This window comes from Aspergillus sydowii, assembly GCF_001890705.1.
Source record: "Aspergillus sydowii CBS 593.65 unplaced genomic scaffold ASPSYscaffold_14, whole genome shotgun sequence".
Classification (NCBI taxonomy): Eukaryota; Fungi; Ascomycota; class Eurotiomycetes; order Eurotiales; family Aspergillaceae; genus Aspergillus; species Aspergillus sydowii.
The window spans coordinates 45,292-59,681 of record NW_024467872.1 but is presented as its reverse complement, the minus strand read 5'-3'; the positions used below and the strand labels follow the sequence as shown (position 1 = coordinate 59,681).

General features: G+C 49.9%; 4 protein-coding genes across 4 annotated transcripts; 2 read left to right on the top strand and 2 right to left on the bottom strand.

Moving 5' to 3' along the window:
- Positions 1 to 39: 39 nt before the first annotated feature.
- On the top strand, positions 40 to 5,657 carry ASPSYDRAFT_61376 (uncharacterized protein; the record flags this gene model as incomplete). The annotated part of the gene is made up of 8 exons (XM_040849975.1): positions 40 to 1,066; positions 1,126 to 2,504; positions 2,554 to 2,907; positions 2,967 to 3,630; positions 3,984 to 4,109; positions 4,233 to 4,859; positions 4,921 to 5,578; positions 5,630 to 5,657. 8 exons carry the CDS (start codon positions 40 to 42, stop codon positions 5,655 to 5,657), a joined length of 4,863 nt encoding a protein of 1,620 aa, XP_040697826.1.
- Positions 5,658 to 5,915: 258 nt separating this feature from the next.
- Positions 5,916 to 7,571, bottom strand: ASPSYDRAFT_49974 (NAD(P)-dependent alcohol dehydrogenase). Its single transcript, XM_040847977.1, has 3 exons — positions 7,141 to 7,571; positions 6,960 to 7,082; positions 5,916 to 6,902 (listed from the first exon to the last, which is right to left on the bottom strand). Exons 1-3 carry the CDS (start codon positions 7,165 to 7,167, stop codon positions 5,970 to 5,972), a joined length of 1,083 nt encoding a protein of 360 aa, XP_040697825.1. The 5' UTR covers positions 7,168 to 7,571; the 3' UTR covers positions 5,916 to 5,969.
- Positions 7,572 to 7,701: 130 nt separating this feature from the next.
- On the top strand, positions 7,702 to 10,389 carry ASPSYDRAFT_478726 (FAD-binding oxidoreductase). The gene is made up of 5 exons (XM_040847524.1): positions 7,702 to 8,185; positions 8,257 to 9,531; positions 9,604 to 9,779; positions 9,845 to 10,243; positions 10,352 to 10,389. The coding sequence occupies exons 1-4, from the start codon at positions 7,918 to 7,920 to the stop codon at positions 9,935 to 9,937; spliced, it is 1,812 nt and encodes a 603-aa protein (XP_040697824.1). The 5' UTR covers positions 7,702 to 7,917; the 3' UTR covers positions 9,938 to 10,243; positions 10,352 to 10,389.
- ASPSYDRAFT_136159 (uncharacterized protein) lies at positions 9,720 to 12,962 on the bottom strand. Its single transcript, XM_040840748.1, has 4 exons — positions 12,718 to 12,962; positions 10,737 to 12,657; positions 10,309 to 10,673; positions 9,720 to 10,236 (listed from the first exon to the last, which is right to left on the bottom strand). Exons 2-4 carry the CDS (start codon positions 12,626 to 12,628, stop codon positions 10,073 to 10,075), a joined length of 2,421 nt encoding a protein of 806 aa, XP_040697823.1. The 5' UTR covers positions 12,629 to 12,657; positions 12,718 to 12,962; the 3' UTR covers positions 9,720 to 10,072.
- Positions 12,963 to 14,390: the final 1,428 nt, after the last annotated feature.

The window sequence follows — 14,390 nt, the reverse complement described above, 5'->3', positions numbered from 1 at the left end:
AGTTTCCGAAGGTCGCGCCAAGAGACAACCCCTTCCGCGATGTCTGCAGAAACCTCATCGGATCCTAGTGGGTTAAGCCGTGGAGGCGATAATATCGAGAAGTTACCCTCTTTAACCCAGGATGGCGGGGCCATGTCCCTGGATCAGTCTGTCAAAACTTTCCGACTTTTCGAGGTCCTACGAAGCGGCGACACAACAGCGATCTCTAGAGCCATCAAGGAAAGCGAAGATCCACAAGGTGCGAATGGGCTATCTGGCACAACGATCCTCCATCTAGCGATTCAGTGTGCGGAACCGCAGGTTGTTGAGTACGTGCTGTCAGTTGGCAACGATATCGATATCAACGCTCGGGATCGAGAAGGCAACACACCCCTTCATCTTGCTGCACAGCTTGGTCGCGGCCCCATCATACGCGAGCTACTGAGCAGGCCTTCAATCAACGACTCGGTCGTCAACTATCGTGGACAAACGGCTCTTGAAGCCTCGCGTGCACCCGAGATCTTTCAGCAGCTGCAGCTTGCTCGCTCGCTTTTTATTGATGGAAAAACACAAGAGATCCAATCGTTAATTGCCCAAGGCGGTTATGAGAGGTTAGAGAAGCTGTTGGAGGAGCCTCGTGTCGAAGGGATTTTAGATGTTAATGCTCTGGATCTTGTTACAGATCCTGCTACCCTTCAGTCAGGCGGTACCCTCCTCCATGAGGGCTCTAGAAAAAGAGACACAAAACTTATCCAAATCCTCCTGATGCACGGGGCTGATCCTTTCCGTCGCGACAAGAAGGGAAAGCTGCCCCAGGATGTGACGAAAGATGACAGAACGCGAGCGATACTTAAGAAGTCCCCGGCTGCCGTTATAGCTCAGCGGGGCATCCAAGAAAAGGCCATTCTCGGTACCAGCTCGGGCCAGGGCGTGTCTGGACGACCGGGTGCCGGGGAGGCCTCCTTTGCGGGCAAAGATTCTAGGGAAATGAAGGGTTACTTGAAGAAATGGACGAACTATACCAGCGGCTATAAACTACGATGGTTTGTTCTTGAGGATGGTGTTTTAAGTTATTATAAACATCAGGGTAAGTGGCTCCCTCTGAACCAACCCTTTATCCTATCCATTCTTATCATAATATGTCAGACGATGCGGGCTCCGCCTGTCGGGGTGCAATCAACATGAAAATTGCAAGGCTCAACATGGATTCTCAAGACAAGACGCGGTTTGAAATTCATGGAAAGTCGTCCGTTAAGTACCATCTCAAAGCAAACCACGTTGTAGAGGCTAAACGTTGGTTTTGGACACTTAATAATGCGATCCAATATTCAAAGGATGAGGCCAAGGAGGAAGAAAGGCGCCAAACAAAACACGCTGAGATCTTGCGCCAGGCAAAGATTGACCAAGTTGACGGCAGACCTAGTGAAAATCTCTCCGAATCTCCAAGCTTCAAATCTAATGGAAAGGGGTTAGCGCCAATGTCTCTCGGTGTTCCAAGTAGCAGTGGCACGAGACTCAGCACATACACGTCTCGTACTACTCTAGATGGTGCGGCCGCTGATGACGACGGCTCGCTGTATGGCTCCCTAGACCAAGGCCCTACTCAGAGTGATATCAATAGGGTGGCCAGTCATGTTACCACCGCTCCTGACTTAGAAGGCGATGATGACGAATATGTCGATTATGCGTCTAGCCGTGAGACTCCACCTACTGATAAGGATGCCATGAATATCACCGCACAATCTGCAAAGCTCCAACTTGAGATACTGGCCAATGTTGCATCATCACTACAAGCAGAGAAAGCGAGTAATCCGGCGATTACGCTTTCAGATGAGGCGGTTGATCAAGCTCTGACCGCATACGAGGGGGCTGTGAGTAGCCTGAAGGACTTGGTGCAGAATCTACTGAAAATTTCTCGGGATCGCGACTCATACTGGCAATATCGTCTGAATCGAGAGGCCTATCTACGCAAAATGTGGGAAGAAAGCATGGCACGAATTGCTCAGGAGCACGATGAATTACAGTCTAAAATGGGCGAGTCGGAGGAAAAGAGGCGGCGTACGAAACGAGCGCTTAAGGAGGCGTTGGAGGGCACATCACCAAGTATTAGTCGATCTGCTGTTAAAGCCGCGTCTGGCGAAGGCGGAGTCGACGGTGAAGAAGAGCCGAAGACGCAGGCTCCGGAAATCGTGGAGGATCCCTCGTATCCCGAAGATAATGGAAGCCAGCGGCCGCCACTGCACCGCAAAAAGTCCGCCCTATCAGAAATTAGCAGTTTATACGACTCGGATGATGACGATGACGAGGAAGACGAATTCTTCGATGCGATCGACTCCGGAGAGATCGAGGTCGTAGACCGTACAGCCCCTGAGATAAATGAGGAGGAAGAGGCAGCGCCTGAGGAGACGAGTGAGCTTCGTGCTGTGAGACGCTCTGAGATTTCGCCGTCTTTCAAAGGATATGAAGAACCTGTTAGGGAGAGACTTAAAATGGACTATGACAATCGACCCAAAATATCCCTATGGGTAAGTAAATGCTTTACGTCCACATTCCCCACTAACATCTCTGTTGTAGGGGATTTTGAAATCTATGATTGGAAAGGACATGACAAAGATGACTCTTCCAGTCTCTTTCAACGAACCGACCTCATTACTTCAACGTGTGGCGGAAGACCTAGAATACACCGATCTTCTCGACGTTGCTGCCGACCAGACTGATTCAATGGAGCGACTGGTTTATGTCGCCGCCTATGCCGCAAGTGAATACGCTTCCACCATCGGACGTGTTGCCAAACCATTCAATCCTCTCCTGGGCGAGACGTTCGAATATGTCAGACCGGACAAGGGCTATCGGTTTTTTGTTGAGCAGGTCAGCCACCATCCGCCAATTGGGGTTGCTCTAGCCGAGTCACCAAAATGGGATTACTGGGTAAGCTTATACGGATGTTCCACTAGGTTATGACTTGAGGCTGACGTAAGTTGGGACAGGGGGAATCGTCTCTCAAATCTAAATTTTATGGGAAATCCTTCGACATCAATCTCCTTGGAACATGGTTCTTGAAGCTGCGGCCTGCGTCAGGGGGCGAAGAACTATACACGTGGAAGAAGGTCACGTCATCAGTTATCGGCATCATCACCGGTAATCCTACTGTTGACAATTATGGTCTGATGGAGATCAAGAATTGGACTACCGGCGAGGTGTGCTTTCTAGACTTCAAGCCTAGGGGCTGGAAAGCGTCATCAGCGTACCAAGTGTCAGGCAAAGTTGTTGGTCAGGATGGCTCGCCTAAGTGGAGTATTGGCGGTCGATGGAACGACAAAATCTACGCTCGCCATACACCAGGGTTCGAAGCACCAGTATCTGGTCAGGATCCGGAGTCAGCCAAGACAATTCTAGTCTGGCAAGCTCATCCCCGACCAACTGGCATTCCGTTCAATCTGACACCATTCGTCATCACACTTAACTCGCTCACTGACAGCCTACGACCACAACTCCCGCCCACTGATACCCGTCTCCGACCTGATCAACGGGCAATGGAGGAGGGGGAATACGATTTGGCCGCTACCGAAAAGCATCGGGTTGAGGAGAAGCAGCGTGCTAAAAGAAGAGAGAGAGAAGCCAATGGAGAAGAGTATATTCCCAGGTGGTTTAGTAAAGATAAGTGTCCGATTACCGGGGAGGAGTACTGGAAGCACACGGGTGATTATTGGGGTTGTAGGGCGAATCAAGATTGGAGCAAGTGCGAAGACATCTTTTGATGTTATTGCAAAGACAGGCTTGGATAGGCGACCATTACATATGATTACCAACGCTGCATACACTCAGCACTGTTTATCACCTCTACTATACCTATAACCGGAGTAGTACTACTACGTATATAGCCTTGAAACCAAATTCGGGTACCTATGGCTGCAGTCACGTGCTTATGGGAGCTGCGGGATTGTGCCGACCAAAATAATAATGTCTAAACTTGAGCTCAACAATCATATGACCCGCACGTTCAGCACCTCCCTCAACCAACGCAATGTCCGGCGAGTTTACCTGCGGACGCTGTTTGCAGGCTCTCCGTCGATCTATTGCGTCGTCTAGATCTTCCCTACGATCAACCCGTGTTCTCAATTCACGTCGGGGTTATGGCTCCTCAGTTAACTTAGCACGAGAACTTCGATCTCGAGGCAATAATTCCCCTTCACGCAAAGATTCATTGCTTTCAAACAAACATGTCTCGTTGTTAAACTTGCCTCTTCCGTCAGTCGTACAAAAAGCAACATCCGCGACCTCGAGCTCTCCCCCGGATCCCCGTGCGCTCTTGAAACCAAATAATCTATTTCACAATTTCTCCCAATCCCCGTCGCCTGCGATTCGACAGCGTGCGGCTTTTATCAAACAAAACGCATTCTGTCCCCATCCAAGTCACCAACAGACGCGAGTGCCAGTTTCTCCGCATGACCCGGAATCACGCAAAAGCCCCTCCAATGCTAGTCTTCCCCCGGCCCACTCGCACTTTGAGTGCCCGGATTGTGGTATTCCAATTTACTGCTCCGAGGGACATTGGATGGATGATTTTGAAGCCCACTTGGAAGTTTGCGAGACTCTTAAGCAAATCAATGAGGACGACCACGACCTACGCTCCGGACGTTTTTTCCCGGAATTCGCGTATCCTGGTCTACAGGATGAGAACTTTGTTATTAATATGACAAATTGGGATACTTTTCTTTACACCAGGGAGTTTGATGCGATCAATGATGATCGAAGCATGCGGCAAGTGACGCGCATGCTGACCTACCCACTTACGATAGGTAGCGTCTTGCATGAATTAAGTCCGTATAGTATTAGGAAGGGTGGCAGGCTTACGGCTGAGGGTCTCAAGAGTGTTAGCGGTAAGTTGAATAAAAAGCAATGCTCGTTGTTTACTTGTGGCACGCTAACACAATAATTTAGCCCTCCGTTACTCTCTACACCCGCCCAAGACGGGTGAGGGCGTCGATATTCAAGGTCTACGCGTGAAGGCACCCCCAGTACGGGTCTTTATTATAGGCGCACGTGCTGAATCTTCCCTGCCTCGCGATGTGTGGCTCCAACTTAGCCACATCTTCCCACGGTCTCTCATTAATCTCATCTTCATCGGCCCCGAAAGCATGGCAAATCGCGACGAGGAATTCCCTCTTCCAGAGAGGACGCCGGAGAACCCGTTCGGGGGCATTGTTGAAGACAGGCTAGGCGGTCAGATGAAAATCACAACGTATGTGGATTACTTCCACACGATGTATAAAGCACAGTACTTCCAGCCGTTTGATCCATACCTCGACTGTGTTGTACTCTTCCATCCCGGTCTTGGACACCCTGCCAGCTCCCATGAGTGGGAAGAGACACTGCCGCTGCTCCTTGAGACCAAGGTTCCCATCATCACTACCGGCTACACGCAGTGGGATATGGAAAGGGACATCAACTGGGTGCACGACAAGTGTGCAGGAGAGTTCGACATCCTGCTCGAGCCTGGTGAGAACATTTTCCGTAGCTTAAGGTGGGATCTTAATGATCTGGATCCGCATGATGTCTCTTGCGGTAATTGGGGCCTATGGGCGTTCAGGGGGAAGAGGTATGCACCCTATCCTAACAACACTTGGCCGAACGCTAACTAGTCACATAGATATGAGGCAACATTCAAAGACTCTTGAAGTTTTGAGTTGGAAGGAAGCTCTATATCTGTATACAATCCCTTCATATGTATAGTAGTATCATGCAGTTCACATTGGCCTTTTCACCAAAAGAAAAAGAAAAAGAAAAAAACCTCTTGCCTGACGGATAGATATTTTGTAGGGTGTATCAACATAATATAATATCTCTGGGTTCCATTTGCCCGTAAATAAACGTGATTTACTGACAACATGACCAGCAAACGCTTCCATAGCATGTCACCCTGTCACCCATCCCGCTTTTTTGACAATCCTGGATCCCCCCACCAAAACCTTCGATGACCAGCAACTGGACTAGATGTTAGTTTCAGGGCCAGCAATGAGCGTTTTGATGCCCTTCCCAGCCTTGACGTCCTTGAACGCTTGTTCAGCGTCTTCGAATTTTACGGTCCCAGATATCAATTTCTTCACGTCAATCCGACCAGAAGCCACAAGTTGAACCGCAAGCTTATAATCACCGCTGCCGTAACGGAAGCTTCCCTTCAGGTTCAATTCTTTTGTGCAAGCTGCCATGATGGGGAAGTTCATCTCGCTTCTACCCATACCTCCCTGTACATAAGTACCACCAGGCCGGAGGACATGGATACCCGTGTGGACAGATGGCTCAACGCCGGATGCATCGATCGCAACATCTGCACCACGACCAAGGTCATTTTCCTCAATAATACGGGCTGCGTTTTCCGCAGCAGAAACCCTAGAAGGCTCGAATATGGTGGTTGCGGCGAACTGCTTCGCAAACTCCAATCTTGGCTTCTGGATGTCTACAGCAACAATCTTAGCTGCACCGAAGGCTTTGGCCACCGCACAACACAGAAGGCCAACTGGGCCAGCTCCGAAGACAACAACAGTTTGTCCTGGAGTGACGCTGGCTTGTCTCACAATGTGTACGGCAACGCCAAGTGGCTCCATAAGTGCACCCTCGGGAAGGCTGATTGACTGAGGCAGCTTATAGCAAAAGTCTTCAGGCACAATGTAGTACTTGGCTAGAGTACCGTCGTAGGGCGGGGTGGCAGCGAAAGCCATCTTTTCGCAGAGGTTGTACTTGCCCGCTTTGCAAGCCTCGCATCGGCGGCAGGGGATACCAGGCTCCATCGCGACGCGATCGCCGACCTTCAGGCTAGTGACCGCTGAGCCAACTTTGCTAATGACTCCTGAGGATTCGTGGCCTAAAACCATGGGCTCTTTCAACACGAATTGTCCGATGGCGCCATGGTCCCAATAATGAACCTAAGGTGGATGTTAGTGAATGGGCCGGTCAGCCCGGCTCAATCTGACTGCACATACATCGCTGCCGCAAATCCCCGTGAACTTGACGTTCACAATGACATCGTGGGGGCTTTTGAGCTCTGGGACAGGGCGGTCCTCGAACTTCACCTGGTGAATTCCTTCGAGAATGAAGGAGGGGTTCTAAACAGGCCACTGTTGTTATTTTTCACGACCCATGCACACTAGCGTTTGCACATACCTGGGCTGTCGCAATCTGCGAGCTCATTATTAAGATAAAATGGCGAGCAAAAGGTTGACACGAAGATGGTGGAGGGACGAGAGACGTGTCTCGGAATTTATAGTACAATGACGTGGGGTCGTCTGTCCCTTTCGTACGCTCCGTCGAGTGTCGAGACCCCAAAAAGACTCGATATCTGGGTCCATCCACTCGGAAATATTCCCGGACAGAGAGTCATGGGGCCTCATCCTCCCAGCAATGGCAAACTGGAAAGGCGCAGCCGCGAGCTGGTGTCGAATTGCTGGTGCTCCAGGAAAGGCACAGCTCTGAACGATGGTGGGGTCATTTACCCTGAGGGGACCTGATTCGACGATACGGTCCCCGAGCTTGTTGTAAATTAACCGCCCTACCGGATGAAAGACCCAGAAGTGTGCTATTTACCCGGGCAATATGACTACATGAAAGGGAAGAGTCCGAAGACCAATAGCCACAGGGTGATCATGGTCGCACGTTTTGTCTGCAGTCTCTGGAGTATCTATCCACATAGTCTTTCCAAAACGACGATTTCAAGTTCATGCAATAAGCACTGGGAATGATGTTATACTCCACAGACAGGTCTTGGCGTCGGAGGCTTTCATGAAGCTCAATTCCGCTCTCCGCCCGAGTTTATTTGAAAGTTGAACCTGCTGCAATCTCTGATTTAGTGGGAACAAGAGGCCCGCGCATATGGCAACGGCGCGATACCTCGTCTGATTTCCCTCCTTAATACCCATATTCGCCTGGTAGGCTTACACCATAATGATGCGACCTAACACCATGCGGCCCTTACGAGTGATACCTCGTGCCCTTCAACAACCAAGTGGCAGTCGGCTGCCGTTACTACATCAACGGAAGGGCTTCCACCTCTCAAGAAAATATCTATATGCGGACGAGAAACCGCAGCCTTTTAAAAACCAGCTGTATGAAAGTACCCAGCAGCGGTTGAGGCGTGAGCGCGCAGAGCAGGAGCGGTATGCGCAGTATCAGACCCAGTCCCAGGGTGGGCGATATGCAGCTTTGATGTTTGGTATGGCTTTGACTAGCTCCTCGGCTAGACTCCTCCACCATCTGTTATTTGTTCTAACAGGTTTTGCTTAGCACTGGTATTCTTTTCCACTGGGGCTTATTACTTGGGTTCTCTGAAACCCGCAAGCCTCCCGACGACATCCACGTCAAACCTTTACGAGCTTGAAACCCCGCGACACGATATTTCGCCATCTAATCTGCAAGCTGCTTGGGCGGACTTCGTTGAGATTATAGGAAAGGAAAATGTCTCCACGGAACACACGGATCTAATCTCCCACGCAGGCTCAGACTGGTCTTCCTACAAAACCAATGAAAAAGAGAAGCCGTTTCTTGTTCTTTACCCGTCAAGTACCGAAGATGTTTCTCGTATAATGAAGGTGTGCCATCAGCGCCTCATCCCTGTAACACCATACTCCGGCGGAACAAGTCTGGAGGGCCATTTTGCTCCCACTAGGGGGGGGGTGTGCATTGATTTTCGCCGCATGGATCGCATTTTGGAAGTACATAAGGGTGATCTGGATGTTGTGGTCCAGCCTGCGATTGGGTGGGAAGAATTAAACGAGACCCTCTCTGATGAAGGTCTCTTTTTCCCCCCGGATCCCGGTCCTGGCGCCATGATTGGTGGCATGGTAGGCACTGGTTGTTCGGGAACAAATGCCTACCGGTATGGAACCATGCGTGAGTGGGTTCTCTCGCTAACTGTTGTTCTTGCGGACGGTACAATTATCAAGACAAGGCAGCGTCCACGGAAGTCGAGCGCTGGTTACGACCTGACGCGTCTCTTCATTGGTAGCGAGGGTACCCTCGGTTTGGTCACAGAAGCTACGTTGAAGTTGACAGTCAAGCCCAAGAGCCAGAACGTTGCTGTTGCCAGCTTTCCCTCTATCCACAGCGCCGCCCAATGTGTCACGCGTGTTGTGGAGGAAGGAATCCCCGTCGCTGGGGTAGAGATCCTAGATGACGTGCAAATGAAATGTATCAACGCAAGCGGAACCACATCACGCCAATGGAAGGAAGCACCTACCATCTTTTTCAAATTCACAGGGACGCCGACAGGTGTCAAAGAGCAGATTGGCCTAGTCCAGAAACTTGCTTCGTCCGCTCAGGCTAAGTCCTTCGAATTCGCCCGTGGCGACGAGGAAATGGCCTCACTTTGGAGCGCCCGCAAGGAGGCTCTGTGGAGTGTTATGGCGATGAGACGAGGTCCGGAGGACCACGTGTGGACAACCGATGTCGCAGTCCCAATGAGCAGACTGCCTGATATTATTGAAGCCACCAAGCAAGACATGACACAAAGCGGTTTACTAGCTGGTATCTGCGGCCACGTTGGGGATGGCAATTTTCATGGTATGTTCCCCTTCTTCCGCATTGTGACTTGTTCGGGGATTCCCAATACTGACCACTGTCATGCTCGGCTAGCAATCATTTTGTGGAATGACACGGAGAGGAAAACCGCAGAAGGTGTCGTTCATCGCATGGTAAAGCGAGCGGTTGAGATGGAGGGTACCGTGACTGGTGAACATGGCGTAGGCCTCATCAAACGAGACTACCTCGAGCATGAAGTCGGAGAGTCAACAGTAGATGCTATGCGGCGGGTAAGTTGTTCATAGTATATCCACCAAACACCGTCATTGCTAATTGTCACTTTCCANTCTGCCAGGTAAAACTGGCCCTGGACCCACTCCGCCTACTCAATTGTGATAAAGTTGTTCGGGTCGAAGCGCCGAATCCTGGAGAGATTAAGGAATGGTAACTAACTTATGGTTCTGACCTGTGGCATTGGATTATCATGTAATAGGGCGTTCTGCATTCTTCACAAGCTCATCTTACTCGACTTTCGGAAGCTAAATACAATCACCAACACTAAGTAGCTACCACGTTCTGGATCTCAATATCTGTATTCACCACCGCCATAACGCTCGCCGTAGTTCTGTCCATATCTCTCCTGTGAAGAGTACCCAGTCCGAGGGCTGTACTCATCGCGAGACCCATAGCCGCCTTGAGATCCATATCCTCCTTGTGGTCCATATCTTCCTTGAGACTCGTATCCGCCTTGGGACCCATATTCGCCTTGAGATTCATATCCTCCTTGTGGCCCATATCTTCCTTGAGACTCGTATCCACCTTGGGACCCATATTCGCCTTGAGATTCATATCCTCCTTGTGGCCCATATCTTCCTTGAGACTCGTATCCGCCTTGGGATCCATATCCGCCTTGAGATTCATATCCTCCTTGCGGTCCATATCTTCCTTGAGACTCGTATCCGTGGGACCCATATCCGCCTTGAGATTCCTGATCACCTCGGAATTCGTATTGGTTTTTAGAACTACCATATTGGCGCGAGTCGTAGTCATCTTGAGAACGGGTTTCGTTTCTAGGCCCTTGGCCCGAGCTATACTCATTTCGAGATCCGTATCCATCACTCCTGGATCCACCATACCTTCCTTGGGGTTCTCTATACCCGGACACATGATCTCTTGCATGATGCCTTGTATTTAGTTAGCACATCACCCACGGCAATGGAATGTCCAGGGCGGGAAGGGGGTGTTACTGTTTAGGCCTGCTGTCCTGGGAGTACCCCTGTTGTTCATGGCGGCGTGCCGATCCGTTATCATGCCCGTAACTCAATTCTGAGTATTCGGCTCTATATTCAGCACGCCCGGGTAGGTATTCCTCCGAATTTTGTTGAAAGTATCTGGCTCGCCCGTCATCGTATGTCTTCTCACGCTGGGTATACTGGTATTGGCGCCGCGTTTCCTCATTTTCAGAGCCGCTACTACGGTCTTTGGAACGCTCTCGGCTCCGATGTTTGCTAGAGTGCCTGTGGTGATGCTTGTGTCTTCTGCGATCATTATCAGAATCGTCACTGTCCCCGATTGAGACATGGCTCTCTTGACTATGATGCTTGCGATGGTGGCGTTCTCGCTGACCAAGTTCCTCAACAGGTGCCCCAGGACGTTGGGTTGAGGAGTGATATTCTGCGTGTTGTTGCTCATACATATGCGCCCGCCTTTCCTGGCCGCTACCATATTCTCTTCCCTGCATAGGTTTCGAGTCTCCCTTAGACTCGTTGCCAAGTATCATCGACCCGACGCCACTCACAAGTCCGCCGACAAGGCCACCAAGCGGCCCCCCGCCAGCAGCTTTAGAGGCTATCTTTTCGATTCCGCTGGTTTCGGATTTGCGGCCTTGGCCCGAGTTTTGGGAGCCGCTTTTGTGTGCGGTAAGTGGCTTTCCGCAACCGTGACCACAGTCATGAACACCCTCTTTATGATTCTTGCCCTGCTTAACACCATCGCGAGAAAGCTGCTCACGGAGGCTGTCAAGTTCGCGTCTCGACTTACCTTCCCACCATTCTCTCACGGTATCGAACATGATTCGGCGAACATCTCCGGAGCCATCTCTTCCGCCGTGACGTAATGTCGGGTGATGGAAAACACCAGAAACAATTCTATCCAAGGTGGTCTTGATGTCAGCCTCCTCATCATCCCATAGCTCCATCAACTGCGGCACGGTCCATTTGACAACTTGAGAAGCGACACGGCCAGCAGGTTCGTTGAGGACATTGGAGAAGTGATCTTTGGAAAGCATTGAGTGGGTAGGGTCGCTGCAAGAATCATCGTTAAAAACAATATGCTGTTGCTCTCTGCTACTCTGGATAACTTCAGACGATCCTGTCTGAAGCTCTGCTTTCACCTGTTGAATGATAGGCAGAACTAAGGGAGCGAGAATGGAAAAAACGGCGACCGATATTTGCTCTGAAACTTGTTCGATCAGGTCTGGCAAAACCGGAATCTTTTCGATCGCGTTGTTGATAGACTTGAGCAAGTCGTCATGCCACTCTAAAACTGGGTAAATCTGCTTTTGGACATCATCGAGGTATTGAGCCCACTCTTCAGGTTCGCGCGGAGAAACGTGCTTGTTTCTTTCCTTTGTTTTGTTTGTTTCAGTTTTAAGCTCATCCATCCGGCCAACTTTCTCGTCACTGTTGCCGATCAGTCCGTCCGGAACCTTGCTCAACAAATCCCGGAGTAAGCTTTGGGGCTGCGAACCGCCTTGAGATTCATTAATTACCCCTTCCAGCGATTGAATCTCGGATTGCGTCGTTTTATCTGATATTTCACCAAGCACCGAGTGGAAGAAGTCCACGCCTCCGAAGGTGCCTGTTACAATAGGATAGACTGGATTCGAAACCCCTTCAATTTCAACCAGAGCATCCCGTCCAACATGAGGGAAAACTTCCGATTCACCAAGTTCGATAAGACTCAACTCTACATAATTGGAGTGGGCGGCATAATCTTCCAGGCAATGCAAGCCGGTTCCAAGAAGGCGAAGAGCTTCATGCAAGTCTTCTTCGTTATTTGTTCTTGCATACCTTCGTCCCAATTGGATAGATCGGCGCAAGACTTGTCGCACAAGAGCAGCAGAGGTCGCAATGTCCATGCGCTCATTTGCTATGTAGTTCTTGAGGCCTGTTATCATAATTCGAGGCGTTAGCGAGAAGACCCGATTCGGAAAGCAGTTATACTAACCTGTCTTAGGATCAATACCCAGTTCACGCTTCTTATCAACAGGGCCCCTGAGACGCCGATCGTAGTTGCGGGCATCTTCACCTTCAGCGTATCCGAGTGGGTTATCAATATGTTCGGTGGGCTGATAGCATCCAAGGCGTTCCGTTGTCACTTCGAATTCCTTCGTGCCATACCTAAAGAAATTCAGCAGATGTCTTAGGTTAAAAAAAAGCTTTCATAATATCATACCCAAAACTCATGAACCCAAGGACCCATAAAAGAATCCGAATGGCCTCGGCACTAACATATTTTACAGTCCCAACGTCAACAGCCTGGCTATAGTCTCGCAGCCAATTACCAAAATAAACACGCTGAACATCAAGCTTGCTGAACTTCCGACCGCCGGCTGCACGGGCTAAGAACAGGGTCAGAAGGACATCCTCAATGTCTCCATGACGCCAATTCTGACCCTCAATCTTGGAAATTGACGCAATATTTCCAGCACCGAAAGCATTGGCTTTGCCAGAAAGGGAAAAAAAAACGAAAAGAATAATGCACAGTGTTTGGGCAGTAGCGGTCATCTTCGAGAATTTTCCAGGGGGGAATAATCTGAGTAAATAGAGAAGAGAATGAATCTGTGTATAGTCTTTGTTGTACCAATCAAGGCATAGAACTTAGTTCCAATTTGCGATTAATATCGCACCCTCGCAGGCAGCCCGGTGGAGGAAAGTAAAGGGTAAGCAAGGAAGTAAAGAAGTAAAGAAGATTCTGGAGGGAGAGGTAGGTCGTAAAAGACTGAAAGTCTGAAACAGGAGGGGAGATCCCACTGCCCCGCCATCTTCGTCCGTACTTCGTACCCATGTACAACACAAGGCTCATACAATAAGGGAAGTGATGGGCTCGGGGGACTTCTCAACATGAGTGGGGGTTCTCTCGCTGGTTTGCTTACGACTGGTTGTCAAAAAAGTCAGACTGTTAGTCCGGTCGTCCAGACTCCAGAGTGCCTATTGGAACTTGGCAGAAATCATTCGCCATAGCGAATTAACACTCTCTCCACTGTAGAAACCGCTGGCTATGCACGGTGCGACGGACGCCGTATTGCGGTGCACTTGAGGTCGTCCACCCGACGTGGCAGAATTCCTTTCAACAAATCCCCCTGCTGGTGTCAAAAGAGGCCAGCCACCTCGAGATAAACGATTAACCGGAACTCTGAATTTTGGGGGGCGGCGGACGCGAAAGATAATTATTATTGGAGAAATATTTATTCGCCTCTCAGATCGTAATGACTATTAATGTCTTGATGTTTTATGCTATGTCAACATGTAATATGGTCAGCCCATGTTCGGAGTTGGAACGACTGAACCAGGGTTGCCGGGGCGAAGCGCATCCCGGGATCGATGACGAGAACCCAAAGGTACAAACATCTTGAGATCATGGAGCTTCAATGTGAACCTCTTCTTATTATTATGATTACTCCCCTTTTTTTTTTTTTTTTTTTTTTTTTGTCCCCTTCGATTTTTGACAAAACTGGACCCCATTGCAATGTGGAGGATGGCACGGGGACCAAAGTTCAGCTCGTAGCCATAGCGGCACTACCAACCTACAAGCGCCTCTGCGTGTGCACATGCTGCAAACTAAATAAAAATTTACAGTATGCAAGTCTAGAACCATGCTGGAAGGCTGTATAAGCCCTC

What these genes read in the sequence shown, in the direction of transcription:
- ASPSYDRAFT_49974 (XM_040847977.1), bottom strand. Translation starts at nt 7,167, where the DNA reads ATGAGCTCGCAGATTGCGACAGCCCAG. An exon ending in CGCAGATTGCGACAGCCCAG is followed by an intron (nt 7,083 to 7,140) that starts GTATGTGCAAAC and finishes TGGCCTGTTTAG; the next exon opens with AACCCCTCCTTCATTCTCGA. An exon ending in CGGGGATTTGCGGCAGCGAT is followed by an intron (nt 6,903 to 6,959) that starts GTATGTGCAGTC and finishes CATCCACCTTAG; the next exon opens with GTTCATTATTGGGACCATGG.
- ASPSYDRAFT_478726 (XM_040847524.1), top strand. Translation starts at nt 7,918, where the DNA reads ATGATGCGACCTAACACCATGCGGCCCTTACGAGTGATACCTCGTGCC. An exon ending in ATATGCAGCTTTGATGTTTG is followed by an intron (nt 8,186 to 8,256) that starts GTATGGCTTTGA and finishes GGTTTTGCTTAG; the next exon opens with CACTGGTATTCTTTTCCACT. An exon ending in TGGGGATGGCAATTTTCATG is followed by an intron (nt 9,532 to 9,603) that starts GTATGTTCCCCT and finishes ATGCTCGGCTAG; the next exon opens with CAATCATTTTGTGGAATGAC.
- ASPSYDRAFT_136159 (XM_040840748.1), bottom strand. Translation starts at nt 12,628, where the DNA reads ATGGACATTGCGACCTCTGCTGCTCTTGTGCGACAAGTCTTGCGCCGA. An exon ending in CAGGACAGCAGGCCTAAACA is followed by an intron (nt 10,674 to 10,736) that starts GTAACACCCCCT and finishes ACTAAATACAAG; the next exon opens with GCATCATGCAAGAGATCATG. An exon ending in AGGCGAATATGGGTCCCAAG is followed by an intron (nt 10,237 to 10,308) that starts GTGGATACGAGT and finishes ATGGGTCCCAAG; the next exon opens with GCGGATACGAGTCTCAAGGA.